The 22,091-nt window shown below is 42.6% G+C and overlaps 1 protein-coding gene across 6 annotated transcripts in view; it reads right to left on the bottom strand.

The window, feature by feature from the left end:
- nalcn (sodium leak channel, non-selective) overlaps positions 1–22,091 on the bottom strand; it is a 70,590-nt gene that overhangs the window by 30,336 nt on the left and 18,163 nt on the right. For all 6 annotated transcript variants that reach the window (XM_026144024.1, XM_026144025.1, XM_026144026.1 and 3 more), the window contains 3 exons: positions 16,290–16,376; positions 5,326–5,457; positions 4,113–4,280 (listed from right to left, as the gene is read on the bottom strand). In XM_026144024.1, the coding sequence (XP_025999809.1) occupies positions 4,113–4,280; positions 5,326–5,457; positions 16,290–16,376 (387 nt within the window). The remainder of the gene's footprint in view (positions 1–4,112; positions 4,281–5,325; positions 5,458–16,289; positions 16,377–22,091) is intronic.

The following is a 22,091-nucleotide window of genomic DNA, read 5'->3' as shown; positions in this document are numbered from 1 at the left end:
CAATTACCAGCAAAAGTCCCCCCCTCCGCGCTTCTTCAAACAACAAAGCTGCTGCTGTCTTGTTTTTATTCTCAGAATTCATATTAGGTACATTGAGGTATTGCCATTATGGCAATTCAAATTCAGACTGAAACAAATCTCCATTCCTTAAAACCAGACGTGACATTAGCAAAAAAGCAGCTTGGTCTGGCGACAAGATGATGTTGACTTAATCAAAACCTTGTTCTTGTATGCCAAATAATAAAGTGTATCTGACACTGATAATTAACAATAAATGACACCCAGAGAATCATTTTCCAGCTGGGTTGGTGCTTGAGCTTCTGAATTCAGCTTCATGCAAGCCAATGCAATTCTTAACATGAAACTAAACTGTGTGATGTGCCATACTGTCACTGTCAAAGATATCAAAGCTACCCAAGTAAGCATTTAAAGCCATATTAATAATAATAATAAATACCAATGATCTTAATTTGAGCAGTGGACTCTTACAAGAAACACTGAACAATTATACCGCTTCCTGCCTCTCTCAATAAATAAATTAATAACGCACACAGATGGGAAGTGTCCATTCTTCTGGCCTATTTATATGGGCTGTTTTGTCTGAATGGACCTTTGTGCATGTTTGTGTGTGTGTGTGTGTGTGTGTGTGTGTGTGTGTGTGTGTGTGTGTGTGTGTGTGTGTGTGTGTGTGTGTGTGTGTGTGTGTGTCAAAGTTTTACAATAAGCAGGAACCTAAAGAATGAAGCTTTTCAAATGCTCCGTTAGACAGAGCTAAATAAAAAAGAGAATACAAAAACTGCTTTGGCTAGTTTCTTCTAGTGACCTGATTTGAGCCCGGAAAATTTAAATGAATTGCTCATGAAAAAAATGTCATCTTCTTAAAGTGCAACCTGCTTGGAAAAAGATGAAAAGTAAGAGTGATCAATGAGTGAGGCAGAATCAATGCACTTAAATTAAAGATTCTCTAAAAAAAATTACTTATTAGTTAAAAGGATGAAGTAATTGCATTAGAAAAAAATGGTGAAAATATTGTGTACAACCACTGACAGCATTTTTTCCATACACATAAATTCAATCACACTTAACAGAATTAAAATAAATACAATGTTCATTTTGGAAAAACTCATATAACAGTGTAACAAATATCAAGTGAACTGTAGCTTTCAACTGTTCAGCCACAGCTAATCTCTATATTTCCAGGTCTCGAATTGAAAGCCTTGCACATGTGGGAATGGCAGCTATTGTGAGAGAGTCAGCGGGCAGATTGTTTGGTCAAGGCTCATTAAAAACCCATCGAGAAGCCTCTTCCTGTTAGATCATCCTTAGAGCTCTGTCATAGTTACTAGATCAAGGTCAATCGGTTCAAATTTGGTCCGATACAATACTTAAAGGCTTTGTTAGAGCAACAAGGCACCTTCCCTCATGGGCCATTTGTTTTTCTGGCCTGAACACTGGAATGCAAAAAAGAAAAAAAAATGTGCAAACCATTTTGGAGGATGTAAGATCACACCCACACAAGCATTCAAGGACAACACAGAATTTGTAGAGAAAAAAAAAGCATGGAGCACTACAACTAGCACCTCTACAAAAGTGAGGCCAAAGGCATAATACACTGTTGCTTCTATCAACAGAATAACATCCCAGCTGTTTGGCTCATATGCAAAAGTCACATAACCGATCCCTACAAAATACCAATAAATAACCAGAATGTAACTTTTCACTGAAAATATCCCTGAAAACATCAGATATCTACACAATACTGGGAACTAAGGAACATAAAAACTTAATACTAAACTCATTTTATCCAGGGTACAACCTGGACAGGTCGCCAGTCTGTTGCAGGGCTAACACAAAGAGACAGCCAACCATTCACACTCACTTTCACACCTATGGGCAATTTCGAATCACCAATTAACCTTATCCTACTAACTGAATGTCTTTGGACTGTGGGAGGAAGCCCAAGTACCCGGAGAGAACCCACACAAGCACGGATAGAACATGCCAACTCCACACAGAAAGGCACCAGCCAAGTGGTGGATTCGAACCCAACAAGGTTCTGGGGTAAAGAAATTTTAGTCATCAGAAAATACAGTTAGGTCCCTAAATATGTTTAGGCATCTTTAAATTACCACAATGAATTTTAAATGAAACAACTCAGACGAGTTCAAGTGCAGGCTTTCACCTTTTATTCAGTGGACTGAACAAAAAGAAAGAATAAAAATGTGATGAACTTTTTAATACAATCCCTTCATTTCAGGGGCTCAGAATTAATTGGCCAAATTAAATAACTGAAAATAAAATGTTCATTTCTAATACTTGGTTGAAAACTCTTTGCTGGCAATGACAGCCTGAAGTCTCGAACTCATGGTCATCACCAGAGGCTCGGTTTCCTACCTTTTTAATGCTCTGCCAGGCCTTTACTGCAGCGGCTTTCAGTTGCTGTTTGTTTGTGGGCCTTTCTGTCCGAAGTTTAGTCTTCAACAAGTGAAAAATGCATGCTCGCGTCAGTTAATATCAGGTGATTAACTTGGCCATTCAAGAATATTCCACTTCTTTGCTTTAATAAACTCCTAGGTTTCGTCCTGGGATGTTCAGGTCTTTTTGTGATGCCGAGTTCACCAGTGCTTTCTTTCTTTATCAGGATGTACCACTCCTAGAATGGGTTTTTTTCTGTTTTTGCAGTTAAAGGATGGCTTGTTTCACCTTTATGGAGAGTTCCTTGACCACATGTTGTCTGTTCACAGAAAAATCTTCCAAATGCAAGCACCACACCTCAAATCAACCCTTTTGACTGCTTCATTGACAATGACATAACAAAGTAAGTGCCTACACTGCCCATGAAACAGCCTTTGAGTCATCATCCAATTACTTTTGGTCTCTTTAAAAAGAGGGTGGCACATGTTAAGGAGCTGAAACCCTTAAACCCTTCACCCAATTTGAATGTGGATACCATTAAATGAAAGCTGAAAGTCTACACATTATGTCCATGTCCATTATATAACTATAATTGGAATATGTTTCAGTAAACAGGTAAAAAAATCAAAGTTGTGTCCAAATATATATGGATCTAGTTGCAGATTGTGTGGATGGATTCATGGATTCAGGGGTCCAGTCAGATCACAACTGTAAATTGTAATTTTACCTCAGATCCTCAGACTGATTAAAGATATACTTTGAATTGGCTTTGGATTAACTTTAAATGTTTACGTCTTAAGACTTAAGTAAAAGGCAATGTTTTGAAAATCACTGATGACAACAAATCAGATGATGAAATGGACATTTCTTTTTTATTTGACTAAAAAAGCCTGGGACATGGGCCTGTTTGCTACTGTGTTGCATCACATACTCTTTTAGCAGCACTCCAAAAGCAATGGGTTACTGAGGAAACCAATTACTTGCCATTTTGGGATCTTTTGTTTGTATATGTTTTTTTTTCTTTACATAGAAGAGTTTTAACATATTGTGGGTGCAGAAACAACATTAACAGTGGTTCCTCAGCCTGTGCAGCGATTACACGTCTGTTTTTAATGCAATGCAGCCCAAGGGCCCGAAGATCCTCGAGACGGCCATTTAGGATTGGCTTTCAGCCCTGGCCCTCGGTGCAGATTTCTTCTCCTGTCTGTTGTTGCCTCCACTTCTTTTAAAACATTTTTCCTGGCTTCAATTTAAAATAAGCATGTTCTCAGTTTAAACATCGGATACTGTGTCTTTGTTCTATTTGCAATTACATATAGAGTTGAACTCTTCTGCACGTTTTTGTATTCTGATATTATTAACATTTTTCACACCAACAACATTTTTTTAAGTAGAGTCCAAAAAATGTTGCGGAGCGTAAACCCGACATGTGATGTTTGAGGGCTCCTCCAATCCCAGAATCGATAAAGACACTCTCCTGATATATTTGGAATCATTATTGTCACAGCAAAACATGAAATAACTTTAAATGTATGGAAGAACAGAGACTAGTGATATGGTTTATTTGCATGATCACGGGAAAGTTACAAAACGATTCACAGCATCTGTTCTTCATGGGACTGATAAATGTGTACGGAATCATGCTTTCTCAATCAAAATACATGAAAATGTTTATGCATGTAGTTGTGCAACCATACCTGAAAGTAGGTAAACTGGGAATGGTAGAGGTCAGGGTAGATGTGCAGAGTGGTTCCCACCACCAGCAGAGATTCAAACTTGTGCAAAGAGGAGCTGATGTAGCCAGTGAAGCCTAGACACCAGATCTTCAGAAGAGCTTCTAGGTCAAACAGCACAGTAAATGCAACCTAGGACAGAAGGGGGAAAATCCCTTTTTGCATTTGACATCTTTCAGGAGGGCATATACTATAATATTCTGTGGATGAACTTCTATTTATGGCTACAATGCACTGTCGCAAAGCATGCTGATATATAACAAATTTTTAATATAAAAAGAAATATTGATGATGAAATTGTCTAAAATAATACAATCCTATTACTAAGAAGTAGAGAGGATGTGTCCAACCAAAAACATCCAACAGAAACATAGACAGCTCAAAAAATGTAGGACAGTGAGATGTTTACCACTATATTACATCAGTACTTTGCCTGTTTCAAAAAGTATTTGAAACAAAAGGAGGCTGATTGTTGTGCTTTTTTTTTTTAAGCAAAAATATTTTTGTGTGTGTTTCTCTTCATGCTTTCAGAGGATGACAGACCAGGACTACAGACAGGTCACTTTAGTACCCAGATCCTTTAACAGCAGAATATGGTTTTTTTTTCTTCTTTTTTATTTTAAATCTGTATCTTCTAGTCGAGCTGACAGCAATAGTAAAACACTGGACTACCATGCAAAGGATCTGAGACATTCTGTAAAACATGCATTTCTCTAAACCGAATGCCTCGTTCCTATATACCCTTCAAATCCTTCACACAGATTAGAACAAATCTGCAGATGGGTGTCTGCATGATAGGAAGGGAAGGAGACAGAAGGCAATATTTTGTGTGGGTTTTCCCTTTTCTTATCTCCTCCATCCAGCTGTATAAGAGAGTGAGGTGTGAAGTGACTGGGATAGTGGGCACAATCCTTATCGTCATTGCTGGTGTGATGTCACCTGCATACAGATGACATCAAACCAACCTGAAGGACACACAGTATCACACTTGTGTATATTCTAAAACGATGAAATTAAAAAAACAAAAAAACAAGAATTACCTTAAAGCTGTTTAATCTTAAAACAGAATACTCTGCGTTTAATTAAAATTAATAATAAAAGTTGTCATAGATTTGCATTCATATATATATATATATATATATATATATAGATAGACAGATAGATAAATAAATCTCACCTCTGCCAGGTAAAACTCGTCATAGTGTCTGCGGTAATTCTCGCCTTTATAATAGTTGCTAGCAGCAACGATGACATCCACGGCAACCATGCTTAAGATGAACATGTGGAACACAGATGACCGCATCATTTGCTGTGTGAAAAGCAGAAAGGTAATTGAAGTAGAATAGCAGGAATGCTTTTGTTTTCTTTTACTCAAATAGACACAGGAGACAATTAGTATTTAGACCATTAGCTGGCAGCGAGTTAGTCTGGAACGCTTCCCTCAATTCAGCATGTTGGACAGTAGTTGACTGTGTCAGTCCAATCTGTTCAGACTTTGACAGATTGATTGATAATTTGGACAATCTCTGTCAGTGGAAACAAAAACACCACAGAAAAACCCCACTTGCTTTGACTGAGAAAACAAAAAATGTATTGCATGGTGTTCGATAAGAGATCTGCAATTGTGACTTGCTCAGCTAGAGTTTGTGTTTATCTGAGATTTTAATGAACAAGCACAGACAAAAGATAACACAAAAATATACTTTCAATTTAAACAGCTGGATATAGCTCCAACTGCAGTAAAAAAACAAAGGGTTTGATAGAACACACACTAAAGGAGATATAGTGCTGTGAAAAGTGTGGCCCCCTTCCTGGTTTCTTGTTTTGTTTTGTTTTTTTCTTTTACAAGTTTGTCACACTTAAATGTTTCTGATCAACAAATAAAATTTAATATTACACAAAGATAACCAGCATAAGTTATCTTTGTGTAATATTGAAGTAATGATTTCATTTCTCAAGGGGAAAAAAGCTATCCAAATCTACATGGCTTTGTGTGAAATAATAATTCAATTCAATTTCAATTCAATTCAAATCAATTCTATTTATTTATATAGCGCCAAATCACAACAAAAGTCGCCTCAAGGCGCTTTATATTGTACAGTAGATCGCACAATAATAGATACAGAGAAAAACCCAACAATCATATGACCCCCTATGAGCAAGCACTTTGGCGACAGTGGGAAGGAAAAACTCCCTTTTAACAGGAAGAAACCTCCGGCAGAACCAGGCTGAGGGAGGGGCGGGGTCATCTGCTGCGACCGGTTGCAGCAGATGGCTGGTCGCACCTACCTTGCAGCAGCTGCATGTCCCAAGAGCAACAGTGCAAACAATCGTTTGCAAGTATAACGTGCATGGCACTGTTTCATCACTGCCAAGATCAGGAAGAAAACGCAAGCTGCTGCTGAGAGAAAATTGGTCAGGAGGGTGAAGAGTCAACCAAGAATCACCAAAAAGCAGATGTGCCAAGAATTAGAAGCTGCTGAAACACAGGTGTCATTGTCCACAGTCAAACGTGTTTTGCATCTCCATGGACTGAGAGGCTGCTGTGCAAGAAGGAAGCCCTAGCTCCAAAAGCGGCACCTTAAGGCTCAACTGAAGTTTGCTGATGATTACATGGACAAAGATAAGACCTTCTGGAGGAAAGTTCTGTGGTCAGACAAAACAAAAATCGAGCTTTTTGGCCACAATGCCCAGCAATATGTTTGGAGGAGAAAAGGTGAGGCCTTCAACCCCAAGAACACCGTGCCTACAATCAAGCATGGTGGTGGGAGTATTATGCTGTGGGGCTGTTTTGCTGCCAATGGAACTGGTGATTTACAGAGAGTAAATGGGATAATGAAGAAGGAGGATTACCTTCACATTCTTCAACATAACCTAAAATCATCAGCACGAAGGTTGGGTCTTGGGCGCAGTTGGGTGTTCCAACAGGACAATGACCCCAAACACACATCAAAAGTGGTAAAGGAATGGCTAAGTCAGGCTAAAATAAGGGTTTTAGAATGGCCTTCCCAAAGTCCTGACTTAAACCCCATTGAAAACATGTGGACAATGCTGAAGAAACAAGTCCATGTCAGAAAGCCATCAAATTTGACTGAACTGCACCAATTCTGTCAAGAGGAGTGGTCAAAGATTCAACCAGAAGCTTGTGGATGGCTACCAAAAGCGCCTAATTGAAGTGAAAATGGCTAAGGGACATGTAACCAAATATTAGCACTGCTGTATGTATATTTTTGACCCAGCAGATGTGATCACTTTTTTCTGTTAACCCATAATAAAGTCATTAAAGAACCAAACTTCATGAATGTTTTTTGTGACAAAGAAGTATCTGTTCCAATCACTCTATCAGAGAAAAATCAGAGTTTTAGAAATAACGGGACACTCGGTAGAGCCATTATATTCTATTCTTTACAAGTGTATGTAAACTTTTGACCACAACTGTAAACCTAATAACTGGTAGTGCCACCCTTGGCTGTAAGAACTGCAATCAAGTATTTGCAATAACTGGCAATGAGTCTTTTACATCACTATGGAGGAAGTTTGCGTTTTGGATCATTGTCCTGCTGCATAACTCAATTGTGCTTGAGCTTCAGGGCATGAACTAATGGGCGGATAGTCTCTTTTAGGGTTCAGCGGTAATCGGACCTGGGTGTGGCTAGTGAAAGTGAACTCAGCTTTCCAGACATGTTGCTAATGAATGTTAAGTCGTGATTTAAGAAGAGGGGGGAGTTACTTTTTTTACATAGGGCCAGGTAGGGTTGGAGAGCTTCTTTCCCCTTTAATAAATCGTCTAATTTAAGTGTGACAAATATGCAAAAAGTAAGAAATTGGCCAATACCTTTTCAACACCCTGTATGATGGACATCAGGTATTTAAATTTAGAACAAGACAATAGCAATTTAGTTTTAAGTGCCCACCTGGAATGCATTGGGCATGTGTATGTACATATACAGAGTACAGAAAAGCAAAAAGTCCTACATGAAATTTAAAAGCAATTAAGGGGGTTTCGTTAAATACTATGAGAAACATTGTTCCAGACATCAGAATCAGTGTGCATTCAGACAGGCAAAAACAAGAAAAAGGGAGCAATAAGTGTACGCCGTTTACCCTGAAAAAAGCAGAGGCTTTGAAAGCCTCCGATAACATCACATGATGAAAATAATCACGGAATACGAGAATGTGAAGAAACTGACCCACAGTGATCCGAGACACAGACTGCTCTTTCAGAAAAATGTGGTAATGACGCATTCTTTTGGAAACAATGCGACAGATGTGATCACAGCCCTAAACTGCACATATTGTATATGGCAGGATGAACAGCATGTGAGTGGGTAGAACGACTCACCCTAAAAAAAGACTTGCATGTGAGATTAGCAATAGGAAGGACTGAAAAAGTGAAAAGTGAGAGGAAGACTTTAAGACAGATGAAGATCGTTTGCAACATTGCTGGAAAGATCAAATTCGCCCCAGGAAAACGGGCCCCCTGCCATTCACCCTCCTACACACAAGGACACTTACAGTACAAACTCAAAAGTCTAGAAATCCAGATCTGCAGTCAGTTTGCTTTGAAAACAAGTGAGGAATTATTAGATAAACTTACCCAACCAAGCTACTGAATGACACGTATATTACATGATGTATTGCATGCTGTTTTACCACACTTATGTTTACCTGACAAAAATCTCTTACAGTACAAAAACAGACTTCTGTCAGGAGCAATGGCACTGGTAGCACACCTTGATCATTGCCAGTATTCTGTCTCCTATATGTCTATATTGTTTTCTTTTACTTCTGGCTTTTTCTAACCTTAACCAAATACCTTTAGCTTCCTAATAAAGCAAACTAAAAAGCAGCAGACTGTTAACCAGCAGGGCTGCATTGCAATTAAAGAGGGTTAAAAAGGGAGGAGTTAAAAGGAGCAGTTTTGAGGTTAAGCACACAGGTTCAAGGGCAATTGTGGGTATAAATCGGTTAGACATATGTCTAAATTCTACTGAGTTCACTTTCCTTCGTCTTAAATACGAAGAGGCAATACTAAGTTAGTAATATCCCTAAGTTTCTGACAGCTTAAAATAAACTTGGGCTTTAAATCCAGGCTAACAAAGGAGTGTTTGGCTGCCCTCTCTGGTTGAAACTTTCTAGTGCGATTCCCGTATCATGCATGCTGGGTTGGATGTGATCAAAAATTCACTCGACTGGTCAAGCAACAGCACCCTAACTTTTACATCACGGCAGGTGGATGAAAACTTAAACCACTGGATGTCAGCAAAAACAAGATCTTCAGCTGGTGTTAAGGTGCTCTTTAAGATGATGTCATTTGCATAAGACCCAGTCATATACAGAGCTATGAAACTGCCAGTATAGTCAGCCAAATCTTTCACAAATCTTTTTCTTTTTTCACTTCATGTTTGTTGTAAAATTCTTCCTACTTTTGAAAACTCAACTTACTGGCTAGGCTAACAGAGCTCATAGCCTTGAGGATGGGTGTTTTTGTGTCGAACTTACACATGCCCACTCTAGACACACAGTGCTTAAGCTCCCTGACTGAGATTGGACGTGACAAAGCAGTTTGACATTTCCAGCAACCAGACGTTCTCCCCCATGGGTGTTTTGGCTGAATGGATCTGTGCGTGTGTGTGTGTGTGTGTGTGTGTGTGTGTGTGTGTGTGTGTGTGAAGAAGCAAGACAGAGGCATACTGACAGAGAGCAGAAAGTACATGCTTGTGTGTATGAAAGTCAATTTTCTTAAGGTCCTGACTTTGCCCATATTCTCTGTCAGCTTTTGGGAATCACATCTCTAAGAAAACCTGGAGAGCAGTGTCTACTTCGAACATCTGTCATATGGAGATACAGCCCTGTAACCATTCACGTCTGCCACAAAACAACCTTTTGATCTTGCCCTCACGCTGCCATTTGCGCCAAATTGCCTAAACATGCAGAGCAATTCACCGTATAACACTCTCCATGTTGTTCCAAAGGCAAAATGGCTGAGTTTCCCTAATGCAGCTGATGACACTGGCACACCCTGTATGGCCTCAAGATGTCAGAATCAATTTAAGAGCATCAACTGCAGTACAAGAAGGCTCTCCCCTGCTGTTTGATGTTCCTCAGCTTGTATGTCTCTGAAATCCTTTGCCACTTGTTTGATGGATGCTATTTATTCGAGCTGCCTCTGGCTGATTCTTTGAAATACCAGGTGCTCATTGCACACAGGCACAATCATGCGTGCGCGCAGATACACACACACACACACACACACACACACACACACACACACACACACGAATATATGAAGTTGATGATTGCTGAAATAGAATAGAACATTTTAATCAATTTCTTGTTTTCTCCCAAATCTATGACATGACAATATACAGATACTAAACTATATATAAGCATCCACATATTTGAAATGTAATGTCCACCTCACATTTACTAGCAACTGCTTCCTGAAGAAAAGTTACTAATGACAGAGAGAGAGAGAGAGAGAGCGATGATGAATTCAAGTGTTGCAAGCAGCTACACATTAAGTTGCCATTTTGTCTTTTTTCCAGTGAATAATAGCACAATTTTCTCCGTGAGTGAAGCAAACTTTAATTTCCAATACATAGCACAGCATACCTCCGACATGCAGCGTGTACTCAGCTCTTATGTTCTAGACTGCAACAGATTGTCCATGATGGAAATTATACATGCAAATAGCGTTGTGGAGAAAAGATCATTTCGACTGGCATGCAAATTGGTATCTAGGGAAAAAGAGCACTCAGTGTGTGTTTTTCTCTGGTAAAATTAAAAGTGCAATTGAAAAAAATACAAAGGAATAGGTAATGAACATCTATTTCTCTTTTTGTGAAGACTTCTCGTTACTTGACTTGTGCACTTTTGTTCCTTAGTGCTAAGTCAATCTGAACAGTGAAGCAAATTCTCACTCTCACTAAAGGCTCTGGTCAGTGAAGAATAAACCATAATCTCACCAAAGAGCTGAGACAACATTCAGCTGTCCTCATATAAGAGATGTAGCGACACAAGCCGCTGTAAGTAAAGAGACCGATCCTCTGAATGATGGGAAAATATCCATAATATCTGGAAATTTTCCAGGGCCTGCAACTGTAACACAATCAACAAAGAGACGCAGACTGGCTGCTTCCTCGTCTTCTGTCTGTTCCCTCAGACTGCCAAGGAGGACAAATGCTCTTTCCGCTGGTACATGAGAGGAGTGTAGCACATGTGCACATAGCTGGCAGGGAAAAGCAGTAGTCACACAGGAATTGTCACCAACAGACTGGGCCATGTTCTGGCACCTACTGCTGCTACAGTTTTCTCTCCTGTTTACTGAGATTAAGAAGAACTTGAGTGGGATTACAGACTGTTTTGCTTGAGTTATTTTTTAAGTCTCTATACTTGACAAAGAGTTCTCTTAAGGCTTTTTTATTCCAACCGAATTAAAAAAAATAAATGAATAAAATATGCAAACCAAACATCGTAATTCAGAAGCCTACTGTCAAATTAAGATATCAACACAGAGTTATTGTAATTCAAAGCTTTTGGCTGAAGGAGTGGGTGCATAAAGTCTTACTGGGCTGTGGATCAAGTTAAGTGGGTGCCCCTTGACTTATTACGGCCTTGACTACAGCAGGCTGACTCATGTCTCTGGCTGGAAAAAGGGTCTTAATAAAACATGATGGTCTCCCTTTCTCCCTTTAATATCTGCTGGCTTTGCCACCTCTGCGTCCATTCCGTGTCTTAGTCCTAGAATAGGACTGTGTGGTGTATCTAATTTCAGAAAATATATCACTGTGCTCCTGACTAGACTGAAAGAACAATTACATTCAGAGCTGATCTCACAGGAACAGTCACATGTTGTTCACTTTCTTCTTGCAGATGATCCATTTCACATCACACACATATGCACTACCTACCTTGCTATGTCTTTCTTTTCTGCATCCTGTGTTCTCCTCATCTAATTTCCCTTCTTTGTACCCTCTTTCTCCTTCCATGCAGAGTCAAACTGACCTTAACCTTCACACATTGTAGATCTTTGTGTTTGTGTGGCTGCCTAAAAGTATACGAGTGGTGTCACTGAGAAGATCCAGAAGACAAAGGGCAGGGACAAATAGGGAGCTCAAGAGAATCAATAACCTCTGGCTTTAGGGAGAGAGAGGTCAAAAAGATCCTCCTTTTGCTCAGTAAGCTAGTGGTTTATCCATCACACTGCATTTAGCTCTGCAGATGAGGAGTGAGGAACAGCAACTGCTCATTGGCAAAGAGACAACGCAAAATTAAACACATGACTTTGCTGGATTACTAGAAGACCTGAACATTCATTATTGCTTTTCCACTTTCCCTAAGTGGTCATTTGAAGCTCTTTTAATTATTGACTCCAATAGTATATATCTGCAGTGAGTATTTCTCTTTATTTTGCCTATAGCAGCCAAAGCACCAATCTGCGGTATAATTATGGCACGGTGGAGCATCAGGGGCTAATTAGCAGACCAAATCTATGGGGAAAGGAACAGAATGCTTCATTAACCTCCACCGGTCTCCGACTGAAAACCCTTAAATAAATACTGTCCAAGCAGTCTGTGTGATTAAAATATAGCAAAGAGAGACCTTCTGAATGTAAGATGGCTCCTACAGGCACTACTAAAAACTCACAGGAACACTCGTGCATGTCTTTTGTTCTCACAGGCCTTAATTCTGAACTCTACTGCTAATTATAATGTCTAAACATAAAAATATGCTTTTAATGCAATAGCAAAGAGAAACATGCAAATATGTATATGAAAATGACTGTTGGTAGATTTCATGAGCACAAATATGCAAATGTAAAGTTTTTACCGTCCGAAAGCGAAAAGAACAGAATATTCTAATTCAACAAAAATGACAACCAGGATGCCATATGTTGTCAAAACTTTGATTAAGACTATACTGCTGTAAGACAGCATTAGTTAAAAATGAGATAATAAAAACATTAGAAAAACAGCTGTTAGAGTGGACGAGGAAAGTGAAGGTGCTCCCTGCTTAGAGGGCTATTTTTGTTTGTAGCCCCTCAGGAGAGGAAGCTGCCATTTCCTCCCCGTCTCCAAAAAGAGCAGGTGGTTAATCAATTATGTGCTATCTCCAACTGCTGCAGCCAGATTGGACCAAGACAGATCCAGATTGACACACACGCACACGAACAAATACGCAGACGTCTGCAGGCAGATCGCCGGGCTGCCTGTCGAAGACGCAGAGGCCTGACCGGACACTTGCACGTAGTTTCAAAGACATTCCGACGGTAATAGGTGAGCCGGCAGCAGACAAAGACAGGATGCACACGGGTCTCCTATCTGCAGAAAGCACCCACCTGCCAGCGCTGAAACATTTTAATCATTTGACGGCCAATTACTCTGGAGCCAGATAGAGCAGAACAGAAACTCACACTTCACTTCCCCAGCACTCACAGATGGCCCTGCAGGCTGGATCTCCACTACCTGTCTTCACTCTACCTGTCAAGTCAGCTAACACTGTTCCCTTCTGATATGGATGAAAAAGCAAAGAAATACAGTGTTTGGCAAGGCTTTAAAGAAAGCGTGCAAGGGGCATCCATCAATAATCTGATACTGGTGTAATATGGCATGCCTTCTCACACCAACCATTACATCAGAGAAGAGAAATGTGTGGGGTTTTTTTAAATCACATTTACATACATACATAACTACTGTGTACAACTGCCCACGACACATGGATGCACAGATACACAGGTGCAGCTACACTAACTGTCAATGCAATCAATCCCATGTCTTTCCTATTTAAACTCATTTTACAGTGATCTTCAGGTACATTTCTTTTATTTAAATATAACAATATCTAAAAATTGCAATACCTTAAGGAAATTCTAAGTCTGAAGTACCATTTGCAGTGGGAAATATCACGATTTAATAATGAACAGTGTGTTGTTTGTCTTTATTATGCTTTCTCATTCGAAGTCAAAGCACATTATGAACTGGCCTGTTCCGATAAATTAGGAGACAGTTTAAATTAAAGTCCTTTAAAAATAAAAGACTAATTCTTCAAGTCAATACTGGTGAATATTTTGTGTACAACGCATTTTAGATGAGATTAACTTCTTTTAACAACTAATCTGTGAAACCTGTAACATATTTCCTTACTTAAAATCCTTCTTTGTGATCTCTGATTAGGCCTTTCGGGTTTGGTTTGAAGAGCTGGGTTAGATCTTGCAGTGCTTTTGACAACATGAAAACATGAAAACATTTTCAGAGTGCTTTGATGGCTTTATATGCCACAAACTGCTGTCAGTGTCTGACTGGCACCAGAAAACAATGGAAGACTTTTGAGATTAGCACTGTACAATACATGTCAAAATCAGTCACAAGTATTCAGCTAATACTTAATCATTATTTGCCTCACATTTGACACACTGAATGCACAAGCAGGCTAAAACATTTACATACCAGCTTAAAAAAAATAAGAATCTCAACTGAACAAACAAACTAAAACAAAAGTTTCAGCAGGTTATTTAAACAAAATCTTATTTTCCTTGCTTGCACTCAAGTCTATCTGCAAGGCAGATTTTCCTCAGCTTTTGTCAGATGGTATCATTGGTAAACACATGTCACTGATTGTTACCATGGAAACATAAAAATCATCTAGGCTATTTTGACGGTAGGATCTGAAATCTCATAGTAATATATACTAAATATTTAGCTAACATATGCTTTTCCTTTTAAAACTTTATTGTTATAATACATGCATTGTCTAGTACTGGCCTTAATATGAAATATATTTTGTTGAAGTTAATAAAGTAATATCAGGATCATTCCTATCCTATGTTTCTGTGTTTTGATTATCAGAGACAGATGTTCATCTATCACAATTTCAAGGCCATTTCCAACAGTCCGTGTGATGGTAGTGTGAGTTGCCTTGCGTCTACCAGTTCACTGTGAAGCTTGCTCCCTCTCACAGGGAGCCGGCCCCACAGCATCTGTATCCTCTGGTATATGACTTGAAAAAAATCCTTTCTCCTATCCTATTATCAGCAGTTAATGATGTTGAAGCAAAAATCCAGAATTATGTACAGCAAAGCAATCAAACAAGAAGGCATGGCCTTTGAGGCAAATGTTCACCAGATTCAGATTCTTTCTGCCCATCTGCTCATAGTTTTACTGGAGGCGAATGCAATCTAACCCGCAATTCATCCACACAGCAGTCTGACTAAAACAGAAGCTGTCTTTTTTGACCCAGTGCTATAAAGGTGACCTAATGCTGCTGTCTTTCACTCCATTAGCCTTTCTACTGTTGGAAATGATCATCTTGTTATCACATAATGACAATAATGGCTATTTGTTACGAGTGAATAAGGCAAATGAAGAAGTCTTTGATTGTTCCTTGTAATGCAGCACAGGGCTCAGAGGGAAGTCAGCTGTGTTTATCCCTCTGGTTATCCCTCTATCTAAATCTTTCCTTCAGCCGATGATGAGGCTCTGGGGGACATGCTGCTTTAATGGGAATACTGCATATTTCGCATTTTCTCTTTCCTTCCCTTCTTCAAATTTCCCTGTTATTATTTGCACTCTCTTCCTTGCTCTGTTTATGTGTGCATGCGTCCTTAAAACCTAGCTCCAGAGCAGCTTTAACTCCATTAGGGCGTGCTGACAGCCATCCACCTTCACATAGCTGCAGACTCCATTGGCAGTCTTTCACAGCAAGGGCCCAGCTTTTTACACCACAACACGCCGCTATCAACAGCGGGCCAGCTGCAAACAACACCCGCCGCTTTCAGCTTATCTTTAAAGCCCAACCATTTGGATCACACCAACCACGAGACGCCAGTGGTGTCCATCATGTAGAAGTCATTTAAAACCCATCTGTCACTGGAGCGACATCATTAGCGCAGCATTACACATCAAACATGAGCCTCCCCTCATTTTAAATCCCATCACTTAACTGTTTGACACTGTTCAGCCACTAAAGAAAGAAACAAATGCAAAAACAATGATGTGATACTGCATCAGTCTACAGCAGCTGTTAAAGAGAATGAAGTTATCTGCTTTTTGTTAATAGACAGAATAGGAATTATGCAGGTGCATATGAGAGGAAAAAGAAACAGTTTACACCAGCAGCATATTAATCGTGTGACGTGTTTACCTGGAGGCAGGCAGGCGCTCGGCCATGTGGTTTGTTGACGTCCACAGCAACAAGCTGCCATCCCCCAGCAGCATCTTCATGGAACATCTGAGGCACAAGGACAGCATGTAAGTGGAAGAACGAACACACACACACATAAAATCTCCATACCATTCAAAACACTGGACACAACAGACATTTCAACCTCTAGGCTACATCTTCATAAGACATCTGTGGCCAGAAAAAAGCTGAAGGCATACACACAGAACCAACCCACACAAGCAGTGTGATAGCTACTAAATACAGTATGCAGGCCTAAGGACCTAACACCGGAAATAAAAACAAGCAAATATCAGAGCAGAGACTTTCAAATACACAAGACAGCTGGTTCACTCATTAATAACAGTTCTACCAAATCTTGAATATAACAAATTAGACATATGAGAAATATCAACAAAGAGTTAACTTGATATTAAGAATCAACCAAAAGTGTTTATTTCAGTTAGCTGCCAAACATTACAATAACTCATATACAGCAAACATACTGTGATTGCCATGTATCAGTATCACAGCAAGATCAAGTGTTTATAGCCACTCAGGCAGATGCTAATCCCAGTTTCAAATAATTAATTTTATAGAAAATCTAAATTAATAACACACAAACCATAATTTCACTGAAAATGAATTTGCTGCCTAGGCTGGAGAAAACTATGTGATCCTAAAGCAAACATACAGAGAAAAATGAGAGTTGGCGGAATGTAGCATAACAAATCTCTGGAGCAGGGTGCCGCCGGTGCGTCGAGCCACCTGGGGGGCTCTTCAACTGGTGGGGGAGATTGTCACATCTTGCAGGAGCTTTCCTCTCCTCAGGAGCTGCCTCTGCAGGAGGGGGAGATACAGGAGAGGTGGAGGAAGATCTCAGCCTGGGTGTTTATTGTCTTATGTAGTCTGGAAGATGAGTGGATGGTGGGGTGGGTGCAGTTTTCTCTGTGGTGGGGTTGGGTGGACTGTCCCGGGCTCTGTGGGGCCGGGCGGCGCTGCTGCACTGGGCCCGGTCTGGATGGGCCTGGGCCCCCTTTCCCTGGCGGGTCGCGGAGTATGGGGGTGCCTACTGGGGTCAGCGGGGGAGCTGGCCCCAGGGAGGGGTCACTTGCCCCTCCCTTCCTTCCCTCCCCATCTCCAGCTGCCTCCCTCTTCCCGCTCCACCACAACCACCCACACATGCAGGGCCTTGGAGTAGGGGTATGTCACCAGGGTGCAGAGGAGGCTACCCCCCCCTCTGTCCCCTTCTGGCTGCCTCTGCCTCAATTTTATCCCACAACTTAGACATTCACATTACTCACACTCTCATTACACATACATATAGGATCTTGGGGGTGGGCACGATACACGGAGTCCAAAGTACCATCAGGGTGTACACCCCACCCCTGGCATCGTTGCCCACCTCTCAATTTTAAATACACGTAGACATTGAGGGCTAGCAGGAGGGACCATGCGCTTACCTGCTCCTCTCTGGCAGGTAGCTCCAAGCCCTCCTGGGTTTTAAATGCACCTTAGAACACATATGCATCAACATTACAATGAGCGGGTGGAGGGAGGTTTGGAGTCTTCTCTCACCCCCGTTCTCTGCGACCTGCTGGAGCAGGGGGGCTAGGACTAGGAGGAGGAGTTGGCCGTCCGACTGCGGTCTGGAGTGTGGAGCCTTCCTGCTGCTGCGGAGTCGGGGCGGTCTGCCTCCCCCAACCGCAGGGAAAAGGGAAACCCCACCTGGGTCTGGGTGCAGTTCCCCCCTCCAGGGGCGGGGGCACCTAGACCCGGTTTGTAGAGTACGCTTGGGGAGTGTGATCGTGTGTACAACGTCTCTTTATGTCTGTCTCCACGTTGGTTGAGTGTGGAGTAAGTGCATATGAGAGCATGAGGGTGGGAATGGATGTTTGTATCTGTGTGTGCCTGTATGTCTGTGTCTATATGTCAGGTTGGGTGTCAGGTGCCACCTCTCTGGGGACATCTCAGGCCCTCCAAGGTTTGGAGGCCTATCTCCCCCTACCACCACTTCCCCTGCCAGTGGCGGACCCCCTCAGACATCGGTGCGTTGGTGGTTCTTTGTGTCCGGGGATGGGCGTCCAGGTACACACCGGCTCACTCCTTGGCGGCCGCTTATCGGGGCCTGGAGCCTGGGGCTCGCTCGGGCCACTTCGGAGGTGGGGTGCCCCCGGCCTCTCGGCCTGGGGCTCGGTCACTCAGGCGCAGCTGGCTGCCGGCGGAGCTCACGGGCGCGTCACTGCAACTCCCCCTGGCTTCTGCTCCGCGGCTGCTGAGTGAGCCCTCATCTGGGACTCTCCTCAGCTCTTTCCGGGACAGTGGCGCAGCTGCCCCTCTGTTGGTCTTCCTTGGTCTCTTGTGTTCTGGGGGCCTCTGGATGTCTGGAGTTTTGATCTCCTCCACACCTGCTTCACGCCCTGGAGGACGGGGCTGTGGCCCCCCCACACCCTCTAGCAGATTATTACATGAAGGAACCTTTTAAAAAAACAAAAAACAAGCGCGTCCATGCTCACAGGTGTACACACGGGTGATCACACCCACAAACTACACCCTTTTTGGCTCCTACCTCAAAGCACACTGTGTTCTGTTGATCTTATGTGCTGCACAATAATGTTTAACATTTAGTATTTACTGTCATATTCCCATATATCATTGTGATGTTGTTTATTCTATTACTCTTGTTCTCTTCTGCTTGCTTTCTTTTTTCTTTCTCAGCAGGTGATCCAGGTGATTGATATATGCATTTTTTTTTCTCTGCCCGTTCTGTTGGTTTTTGTCTTTTGCCCTTCTCCCCCGTCCCTCTTCTCAGCTGTTTCTCTTTCCCTCTTTCTTTCTCCCCTTCTTTCCCCCAGTCAAGTCTGTCCCGTATTCAGTAAGTGAAAATAAAATAAACAATAAAAGGTGAATCAAATGGACCATCACGGCAAGGCTGGGATGGTCAGTTTGGTAAAGTAAATCCGTTGGGCATCTTTCTTTGCCTTTAGACAACAATTCTGATGGCAAAAGAGCCAAACGGGACAGGCCAAAAAAAAAAAAAAAAAAAAAAAAAAAAAGCATAACAAATCTCGTAGTCAGGCTACAGGAAACATTTAAAGGCCTGGCAGACTTGGACATTATTATTAATTGTGTTAAATTACTATATGGCAGCAATGTTGTTAATTTTATGGGCATTTATGCATTAGCTGCGACATGCCATGAAGTGATGTGCCCTGGGCACATCACTGTAAAAGAGCAACTCTGCAGCAGAGACATTGAGCTGTTAGCCGTTAGCATGCGTCCGTACTACCTGCCCCGGGAGTTCTCGCATGTTATCGCGATAACAGCGTATGTCCCCCCCTCGGCCAACGCGGATGCAGCCTGTGACTCTCTCCACTCTGTGGTCAGCAGACTGCAAACACAATCACCGAGAGCCCTTCTCATAATATCAGGGGACTTCAATCATGCCTCACTGGACTCCACACTGCCCACCTTCACCCAGTATGTGACCTGCCCAACCAGAGTCAATAAAACACTGGACTTACTGTATGCCAATGCAGAAGAGGCATACAGTTCATCACCTCTCCCTCCCCTGGGCAGATCTGATCACAACCTGGTGCACCTTGTCCCTGTGTATGAGCCCTTAGTGCGCAGGGAGCCACCAGCCACCCGCACAGTACAGAGATGGTCAGAGGAGAGCGAGGAGGCTCTTAAGGATTGTTTTGAGTCGACTGTGTGGGAGGTGATTTGTGATGACCACGGTGAGGACATCGACAGCCTTACTACATGCATTACTGACTATATAAACTTCTGTGTGGATAACACTGTACCTACCAGGACTGTACGGTGTTTCTCCAACAACAAACCTTGGATTACCCCAGAAATTAAAACCGTCCTCAAGCAGAAGAGGAGGGCCTTCAAATCCAGAGACAAAGAGGAGTTGAAAAGGGTGCAGAGAGAGCTGAGGGGACTGATAAGGAATGGGAAGGAGAGCTACAGGCAGAAGATGGAGAACCAGCTTCAACAAAACAACGTTGGTGAAGTCTGGAGAGGCCTCAGAACCATCTCGGGCCACAAACAGCAGAACTCTCTGCCTGGGAGGGATGTGAGATGGGCAAATGAACTGAATCATTTCTTCAACAGATTTGACTCAGCCATGAGGCAGTCTGCAACATCGGCTGCAGACTCACCCACCCCCACTGCTGCTGTTCCACCTCAGACACTTCACACCTCCTCTATTCACCCTGCTCACTCCCCCACACCCCCAACAACAGCATCCAATACACACTCAACACAAGGCTCCAGCCTGTCTCTCTCAACCACCCAGGTTAGGAGGGAACTGAGGAGGATTAATGGCAAGAAGGCAGCGGGTCCAGATGGCATCAGCTCGAGGGTCGTCAGGTCCTGCGCAGACCAACTGTGTGGGGTGATGGAGCACCTCTTCAACCTGAGCCTGAGGTTGGGAAGAGTCCCACAGCTCTGGAAAACCTCCTGTGTTGTACCAGTGCCAAAGACTTCACGCCCCAAGGACCTCAACAGCTACAGGCCGGTGGCTCTGACATCCCACCTGATGAAGACCCTGGAGCGGTTGGTCCTGGCTCAGCTTCGGCGCCTAATAAGCTCATCACTGGACCCACTTCAGTTTGCCTACCAGCCTGGCATTGGAGCGGATGATGCCGTCATTCACCTCCTACATCGTTCCCTCGCTCACCTGGAGACCGCTGGAAGCACTGTGAGAATCATGTTCTTTGATTTCTCCAGTGCCTTCAACACCATTCTTCCCTCGGTTCTAAAGGACAAGCTGGTGAACTCTGGAGTGGACCATCACCTCACTACCTGGATCCTGGACTACCTCACCGACCGACCACAGTATGTGAGGACTCAGGGCTGTGTGTCGGACACAGTCGTCTGCAGTACGGGGGCCCCACAGGGAACGGTTCTGGCTCCGTTCCTCTTCACCATCTACACTGCAGACTTCTCCCACAATTCCACCCAGTGCTTCCTGCAGAAGTTCTCTGATGACTCTGCAATAGTCGGCCTCATCACTGATGGGGACGACAAGGAGTACAGAGGTCTGACCCAAGACTTTGTGGACTGGTGCCAGCTGAACTACCTCCAGATCAACGCCAGTAAAACCAAGGAACTGGTGGTAGACTTCCGCAGGCACAAGCATTCTCCACTGCAACCACTGAACATCCAAGGTATGGACATTGAGGCTGTGGACAGCTACAGGTACCTTGGTGTTCATCTGAACAATAGACTGGACTGGACTCATAACTCAGACGCCCTCTACAGGAAAGGGCAGAGCAGGCTGTACCTGCTGCGGAGACTCAGGTCGTTTGGAGTGGAGGGCCCACTCCTGAAGAAATTCTATGACTCTGTTGTGGCTTCTGCTATCTTTTATGGCGTGGTCTGCTGGGGCGGCAGCATCTCTGCTGGGGACAGGAAGAGACTGAACAGGGTGATCCGAAGGGCCAGCTCTGTTCTAGGATGCCCTCTGGACCCAGTGGAGGTGGTGAGTGACAGGAGAACGGCGGCTAAGCTGTCATCCCTGATGGACAACATCTCCCACCCCATGCAGCAGACTGTGACAGCACTGATCAGCTCCTTCAGTGGGAGACTGCGGCACCCACGGTGTGGGACGGAGAGATTTCGCAGGTCTTTCCTCCCCACTGCTGTCAGACTCCATAATAAAGACTTTAACTGATCAAGCACACACATCCATACATATGCAATAATACTAAGTGCAATAATCCTTTCTGTCATCGTTGTATTTTTACTCAGTTGTATATAGTATTTGTATTT

The sequence above is a fragment of the Astatotilapia calliptera genome, chromosome 16 (genome assembly GCF_900246225.1).
Source record: "Astatotilapia calliptera chromosome 16, fAstCal1.2, whole genome shotgun sequence".
NCBI lineage: Eukaryota > Metazoa > Chordata > Actinopteri > Cichliformes > Cichlidae > Astatotilapia > Astatotilapia calliptera.
Note: the sequence above shows the minus strand (reverse complement) of the source record. Positions and strands in the feature narration are given on the sequence as shown.